Source organism: Haplochromis burtoni, unplaced genomic scaffold (genome assembly GCF_018398535.1).
Source record: "Haplochromis burtoni strain Fernald_Lab_line unplaced genomic scaffold, NCSU_Asbu1 Contig_77, whole genome shotgun sequence".
Classification (NCBI taxonomy): domain Eukaryota; kingdom Metazoa; phylum Chordata; class Actinopteri; order Cichliformes; family Cichlidae; genus Haplochromis; species Haplochromis burtoni.
In genome coordinates, this window is record NW_024582438.1 from 1,506,413 (window position 1) to 1,514,761 (window position 8,349).

The window sequence follows — 8,349 nt, forward strand, 5'->3', positions numbered from 1 at the left end:
GTTTGTCTACAATAATGGCTCTATTAGACAAAAGGTTGATTGCACAGTTCGCCTAATTTCAACTTTTACTCTGTGCGGAATATTTGAGAGTTCAACCTTAAGATCTGATGTTCAGTTCTCGGTCTCATTTGAGAGTGTTTAGTGTCGAAAACTATAATGACACTGGCGAAAACTAAAATGGAAAAACTGTTGCCGCGACATTGATCTTAAGACAGACTGGCACGCTGTACAGACCTTCCTTCCCGTAGGTAACAGAGCAGCTCGACATTGCTGAAAACAGAACGTCACATGGCCTTTTCAGCTTGACTTTTGGGTTCATTGACTTTGTTGTTGACATTGAGCTCTGGTGAACACAGCGGCGAGTGTTGCCCGTGGTATTTCACTATACAGTCATTTCCACTGTGGGCAGTGCTGTCAGGAGGCAAGCCCCATCCTAAACCAGACAACAGGAATTGAAAACAGACAGGCATTCAAAACAGCATGATAAGAGTATGAATAGTGGCATATAAGCCATGTGGGTATTATTGTATCATTTTACACGAAATAAACGAAAGTTAAACAAAATATAGGAATGTGTTTGTTTTCATTGTGTGTGCACATGTATGTGTTTGTGATGTTTTGACTCTAAATAACTGTGAAATAATTACTGGTGAGGCCCTGGGAACACTGCTCAATTCATTGGCCGAGTATTGATATTAGCTGAACATCCTGTGTGTAACACTTTGAAGGCTGATGCCGGTGTATTTGCAAATAAGATTGCATTTACTGACGGCAGTGGATGATATATATCTGCTGTGTCACATCAATTTTGCACAGGCTAAATGTTCAAAGTGTGGTAAAGAGCTGAAAGGGATGGATGCAGCTCAGGTGGTTGAATAGATTGTCCAGCAGATCGGAAGGTCAGTGGGTTGCTCCTCGGCTCCTCCAGTCTATGTGTCAAACTAGCCTTGGGGAAGATGCTGAAACCCAAGTTGTCCCTGATGCGTCTATCGGCGTGTGTCTCTTTGTGAATGTTCGATAAGTGCTTTTTCGTGCAGATAAATCACCGTATGAATGAAGCTTGTAGTAGAAAGTGCTTTCACTGCAAAGGATTGAGTAGAAAGGGGCTATATAAGTGTCACACCATATGAGCTTTATGGCTTATAACTCTTTGTGATAGAGTATGAAATGGATTTTTACTCCCGAACCTTATTGTTGAGTTCTTTCTTTTAAATACTGGTTTCAGTGAAACGTTTCATAGTGATGCATCCTTAATTTTTAGGATGTTGATTAGAGAAGAACACTATTGATTATAGATTTATTTATTTTTTCATGTTGGTAAATTGCAAATGACTGGTGTTGGTTTGGTATTCTGCACATCTTCCGTACATGTTTCTAGTGTGATTAGGAATATCTTTTTTTGTGTGTGTGCATGTGTTCAGTCACTTGTAAAAAGATCTGTAATGATTACGTGTTCCTTATTTTTCATATTAGATTCGATTTTTATGTTGTATTCTGTTTGCTTTTCCAATAAGCACTGAAATGTCCAAATAGAATATGTATTGTAGTGTGGGTGTTTTAGGTTGTCAGGGCTGTAATGCAAAGTAATTTCTCAATTTTGTTTTTAATGTGCCTATAGTCGAAGGCCAGCTCTTACATTAAAGCTATCAAATTGACACATTTGTATCTTCTCGGTTTGATTGCATGCGGAATGATTATCACTTCCAAGCTAATTATCTGTAGCCGAGAGCCTAGACGTGTCGTGATGCCAAATAGAGCATCAAATAAAGCACTATATCTCTTACGGTGCAGTCATTTCACACGTTCCATCCTTCCCGACCTTTATTAGATGACAATTTGACTCACCATTGATTATGCTTTAATAAGGATTTCATGAGTCAGTGGAAGTGCTCAAAACGTTTAGACCTCATTTTCAGAAGCAAATTTATTGGACTGAGAAGAAGGCAAATCTCAGTAGTTACTCACTCATCTGTAAAAGCGCCTTTTCTTTAGATAAATGAGTTAGTCACTCGTCACTCATGTATGTGTATCCATATATCTAGTCACATACTTTCATATCTGAAATTATCAGAAAACATTAATAACATACTGCTGCTTTTTCTAACTAAGCTTTCCCGTCTAACTAACTACTGTACGTAGCTTTCCTTCTAAATGCCGGTAAGACCGGGTCGGTCTGTAATAGTCATTGTTTCGAGGAGTTTCCAGGTGACATCAGATCTGTCCCTTTGCTGCACGGGAATGAACATCCTGTGTGTGTCACGTATGGTCGTCCATCGTGATCCCCTTTTTGTGTTTGTGCACCTTGGGTATGGCCGCATGGTTTGAACTGTTTCTAATTGAATGCTTATGTTTTCTTATGTTTTCTTGTTGCATTTCTAACAGACGGTTGCACTGAAAGATGGAACTTGGTGATAAAACATGATCTGGACCGTACAAATGTTATATTGTTGATCACATGGCTCGGTTAGATCGGGGAGTGTTTTTAATGCAGAGTCAGCAGTTTCAGCCCTTACGTGCAGCAGAATCACTGGATCTGTGGAGATATCACTGCTGCAGTATTTTTGATCCCCTTTGGTTTCCCTGCCTTGTTCCCACTGGACCACAGCATTGTTCCTATCTTAGTGAATGTAGGACATCTCCGTGGGTCGTGTACTGCTTATTCACGTGGTGTTCTTTCATATGCCACAATTACTGATCCTGTTATGCTTTCCCTTTAAAAATAAGACAGATTTTGTCTTTTAAGAAACATCCTGACCCTGTTCACTGCTGCAGCTGCTGCTTCTGGATATGTCAGGCGCACTTTGCAGGACATTCACTTTAAGCTCTTAGAGAACTTAAAATGTATCAGCAGTGACAGGGTGGGAGTAATTGGTTTGATTCATAAGCCCATGTTGAGATCTCATTATAACAGAGCTTGAACTTCAGAGGACAGACAGGGAAACATATGATAAGGGCTGCCTGCTCATTTTCCTGCTCCTCTGAAGGTCACTGGAGATAAATATGTTGGATATAACACAGTGTCTATTTCTGATTAATGACTTGCTTGTCTGCTCTTGGCATGTTGTGCGTTTTGTTTAGATCTGCTTCCAAAGTGCCGGCGAATGAGAAGAAGGAACGACCAGTAAGCACCATGAGTGAGGCCTCTAACTACACGGGCGGCTCGGAGCAAGCTGCAAACCCCAGTAGCCCCGGAGGAAGGGTGAGTGACAGGGGGGCTTACGATTCATGCCTGTTATGTTAGAAAATAATGGGAAAAACAAGTGGATCACATTTTAATGGCTTAAAACATCTAGAGGTTTCTTTTCCGTGTGTGTGTTGAGCTTAATTTGATTTAACTTGCAGCCCTCAAGACCTTCTAAAAAAATTCACAACTTCGGGAAACGATCCAACTCCATCAGGAGGAATCCCGGTGCCCCGGTTATCAAGAGAAACTGGCTGTATAAACAGGTGAGTAGGAGTGCACGGCTCCAGGTAATGTTTACTCCAGAAAATGCAATCAGAAATTTAAAGGACGGATCATACAATTTGTTTTCTTCGACGCATGTGTGTATCAATATTTTTAAACCACTGTGGTTATAACTGAAATGTATCAACGTGCGGATGGATTTTTGCAGAAACCTTTTTGGTTGTACCCTGACCTTTTGTCTTACACCACCCTGTTAACAATTTGTGTGAAAGTGCAAAATATCAATAAAGTTGATAAACATGGAAAAAATACGTTAAACAGCATGTTAGCATTATTAGTCCGAGCATGCTCACGTCAGGAGCTCCCCTGATTTCTGCTGGATAGTATTATCTTTGGAGTCGGAGGCAAGGAAAAGCTTGGCTATACAAAGGTGATAATATAAAACAGTGTTGGGTCTGTTTCCATTTTTAACTGCAAGTGGTTATGCAGCAGCAGCAGTAGTCTTAAGATGAGCACAATCTGAGCATTTCTTTGTGCATCTCTGTTTTTGCTCATCCAGCAGGGCCACTGTATGAATGCAAACCTCCCTGGTTACTTACAGAAGAGTAAAAAGGGGCCAGACTGGACACCCTTGTGCATCCTAACTGGGAGTTTCATTTAGCGGTGATTGCAGGCACCCTGTGCAGTTTTGTGAGCACACGATGGGCTCCTTTGGTGCAGCTGCCAGCTGCTTTTTTCTTTGGAAACATCAATCAGGGTGACGTAGATCAAGCAAAAGACTCACAAATCTGCTAGCCTGAATAAAAGCTGGATTTGCACTTTTATTTCCCTGCCTCATTGAAAACTGGAAGCCATTGAAGTCCTTGGCTGAGGGGAAGCTGCAGTCCTTCGGTTGGTCCGCTGCTAGAACAAAGTGCCGCAGTGATTGATGTGATAGCGAAAGCCTCCAGAGAGCAAGATTCGACAGAACTTTTTGATAAAGTTTATTTATTCTTCTGCTACTGACATTCAAGAAAGGGGGGGTTAAGACCTGGATTTAATTGAGGAAAGGTGGTGGACACAAGATCTTTAAAACTTGTTACATTTCACATCTACCTCTTTTATGAACATACGGCGCAGCATCTGGTATTTTGAATCTCTCTTGATACTAATGTTTTAACCATTCTGGTTTGTGGAAGTGAATTTCCATTTCAAGTAAACTGCAGCCCACATGCCGTTTGACCATAATGACAGAGTTGTTAAGATCCCCCCTCCTGCTTTTGTCTCCTGGTGGAGGTTACGATTAAGGACTTTGCTCAAGTTTTCCATTAAAGTAAACCAGGGAGTTAATACCCTTTACTTCACCCTTCATCTTTTTCAGGCAGCAGTGTTAAAGGCTTTGAGCTGATACTGAAGAACAACTTAAGCAGAGGAAGTGTGTGTGTGTGTGTGTGTGTGTGTGTGTGTGTGTGTGTGTGTGTGTGTGTGTTGCATTGTCTTTGTTTCATGCCACAAATTAAGTTTTCCCATCTCAGGCCAAAAATAGCTAAATTTGAGAGTCCGAAATTTTGCAGTGCTGATCGGATGACTTCCATAACCCGTCTTCATTTAAGCAAGGGGTTATTTCATAATTTCCAAAGTTCAGAGAGGCATTTTGGATCACAAATGCAAAATGGTGACCTGTCTCAGCTGGAAACCTAGAAAGTCGTACACAATTATGTAATACAACAAAAAAGTGATTGGCTGTTAATCCTTAGAGATGATGTAGCAAACAATTGATCACATGGAAAGGATTGTATCATAGGACTACAGCATGTGCTGAATAGGATAAAAAAAGACAAAGATATCAGAAAAAAATCAAAGCCCCAAACATTTGTGGAGTTAATGTCCTCTATTGCTCTGGTGTCTTTTCAGGACAGTACAGGGATGAAGCTATGGAAGAAGAGGTGGTTTGTCCTTTCTGACCTCTGCCTCTTCTACTACAGAGGTGAGTTCAGTCCTGTCATCTAGCGGCACCGGTTTTCGATTAATAGTTCAAGTGCTTTTGTGATCTTCAACAACAAGCGATGCCTTTTCTCATCATTGTTATGTCTGAGTCCCTGTGATAAAGAACATGTCAGGACCAACTGAGGAGATTTATCAGGTGAAAAAGCTTGCAACATCACCTTTTTTTCCATCAAGCAAAGCCAGGTCCTTACGCAAGACCTGGATGCAGAGTTAAACGTTAAAGCATACTAATAGGATTCCACACTAATGTTAAGTCATGATGAAACAAGATGAAACAAGTTTATTGAATGATTCCTTTTTATGCAAGTCATGTCATCATTCATGCTTTTACATGATAGGAGTCTGAAAGTAGTGTTAGTAGTAGTTACACTCACTTACTGTAGTTTGCATTTTTGTAAAATGTGTGGACATTTCGATGCGATTTATCGGTTTTATATAATCTATTATTGATTAAAATGTGATTTTAATGGCTGTTCTCTCATGTTGGACCAATCTTCACATCTAATTTTGACACATCTCTGTTTGGAGAATGTTTAAAGTGTAGACCAAGTGTAAACTAGGTGTGCTGTTTGAAACTATGAGAAAATACAAGCCTTACCTTTGTACAAGGCTGCACTTCCCAGTGCCGCCGCTTTATGCAGATGTAGTCGTCATTTCTGCTGATCAGGATGACATCCAGTCTGTGTTATTTCTGGTGTCTGCCATTCCCGTCGCCTTCTTTCCACCCACTGACTGACAAAAGCCGCGGACAGCGGCGGACCCAAAGGCTTTATCCAGATGGATATGTTGAGAAACTGTATCCATCAGCAGAGAGTGGGCAGAGAGGTCGTGAACTCTGCTGCTTCATCTGAACACATCCGTTATCTGCTGTTGTAGTTATCACTCTATTTCTGCGCATCAGGATATCCCATGATGAGACTGCTCTGCTGAAGCCTCTGCCTGTTGTGTTTTTTGAAAGAGGCAGTGGCAAAGAGCCCGGTTGGTTGCAGACAGGTGACGCTGTCAAAAATCCATCCGCCCCTCTTTTGAAAATCAGTTAAGCGAGGCAGGTCTCTAACACAACTTCTGAGCAAACAGCTCGACTTCTGATATGTTTGGGAATGTCCAGATTGATGTTACCATATATTTCCCTAAATATTACTCACAATGTTGAACTTTATTCATGATCAGCCTTATTCATTCCATCATCGCCAATATGTGTTAAAAGACTTTGACTCTGACATAATGGTTTTGAGTAACACACATGCAAACTTGCACATAAACCAGACAAAGTCCATGCCTATAAGGGATTGCAGCAGTCACTGTTTTGTTTTCCTGCACTGTTTTGGGTAAGCAGTACAGTTTGCTTTTATGGAATTTGGAGAGTAAGCTACTCTGCTTAAACTTGGGACCCAATCTAATCCCCCCCCATGTGGAGTGTGCACAATTGTCAATGTGGAACCCTGTCTGTTAACTTAATGAGGATTAGAGCAGCCTAGCTGCATACAGAACTGAATCAGTGCTCATCTTTTCCAGTGTTTTGACTTGGTATCCTATGTTTATCTGACCAAAACACTGCACAGTTTTTCCTTTCACAGTCCACTTGACTTGCGTCCTGTTTACAAATAACACTTTAAGATAAGAGTTGACAATATAGTATATATATATATATACATACATACATACACTGTGTTTTGTTTTTCCTCTGTAGATGAAAAAGAGGAGGGGATTCTCGGCAGTATCCTCCTGCCAAGCTTTCGTATATCCATGTTGTCTGTGGACGATCACATTACCAGAAAATATGCCTTCAAGGTCAGTGCATGTTTTCATTCCTGTCAGACTTTGTTAGGCTGCATATTTTATGGTTTATTACACTTAAAGAAGAAAAGAAAGGAATTAGTTTTCTAGAGAAAATGGAAAAACTTGTAGATAAGGCCATAAAAATAAATGTGCAAGTCTCACAGAAGGTACATTTTAAAACTGGTGCTGCAGTGGCTCTTATCGTGATCTCACAATATATGTATGTGTATTTTTAGACATGTTGAGCAGTTTCTAGGTTTTATTTCCTATTTAACACGTTGGTTGTTACTTCAGAAGTTTTGGTTGATTGACAAAGCGAGATGTTTAGTCGCTAATGCTAACAACTAAAGTACCTCTCATATTTCTACACTGACTACTGACAGCAGTGAGGTAGGACTACAGTACTATGATGCTATAAGTTGACTCGCAGGATTCAAGTTTCAGGGCAACGGACTTATAATATGAGATCACAGTGGTGTGTAAAGGATTTGACTGTGGGTTCTTCATAAACCCAAAGAGACAACAAAGTTGTCCTGCCAAGCACAGCCAAACACAGACGCCCAGGAGTCTGCTCAAGGTCTCTCCAACCACACAGCCCACTCCTTTTCCAACTTAGATTCAGGCTGAAAAACCCCCCAAAACAAGACTTAGAAAAGAGAAAAGCATGAAAGCAGGACACAAGCTCTTCAGTTCAGTGATTCACTCAGAAATGGGATGACCTTTTGACTGTATATTTTTCATTCTCAACTTTTCCTGTCTCTTGTTGTGGCCAAAGGTCATATCAGTAAGTGTGTTATTTCTAAAAATTATTGTGAAGCAATTAGAAAAATTATAGTCTTGTCTTTTTTTAAACATTGGAAAACTGCACATTGAGGTTGTTCACGAAGCATTATGTCTCTTCCTGTGTTTGTTTTGACAATATATTGGTTTGTTCACCACGAGGGAACCAAGAGACAACCGACCATGTGTCTGCCATACAATGCACTGAATGGTAAGTATTGTGGCAGATTTACTTCCCTAATCTAGCATGACTTAAGGATTTGATTTATTATCATTAACTGCAGAGAATATCTCACAAGTCAGCACCGATTGCCATTAGTTGCTAAAAAAAAGTGTGTGTGTGTGTGTGTGTGTGTGTGTGTGTGTGTGTGTGTGTGTGTGTGTGTGTGTGTGTGTGT

General features: G+C 40.5%; 1 protein-coding gene across 13 annotated transcripts in view; it reads left to right on the plus strand.

Moving 5' to 3' along the window:
- LOC102312117 (pleckstrin homology domain-containing family A member 5) overlaps positions 1-8,349 on the plus strand; it is an 84,317-nt gene that overhangs the window by 53,923 nt on the left and 22,045 nt on the right. For 11 of the 13 annotated variants that reach the window (XM_014335765.2, XM_014335768.2, XM_014335766.2 and 8 more), the window contains exons 5-8: positions 3,079-3,199; positions 3,343-3,447; positions 5,300-5,372; positions 7,083-7,183. In XM_014335765.2, coding sequence (XP_014191251.1) covers positions 3,079-3,199; positions 3,343-3,447; positions 5,300-5,372; positions 7,083-7,183 — 400 coding nt within the window. The other 2 variants (XM_042221968.1, XM_042221967.1) reach the window with 1 other exon arrangement.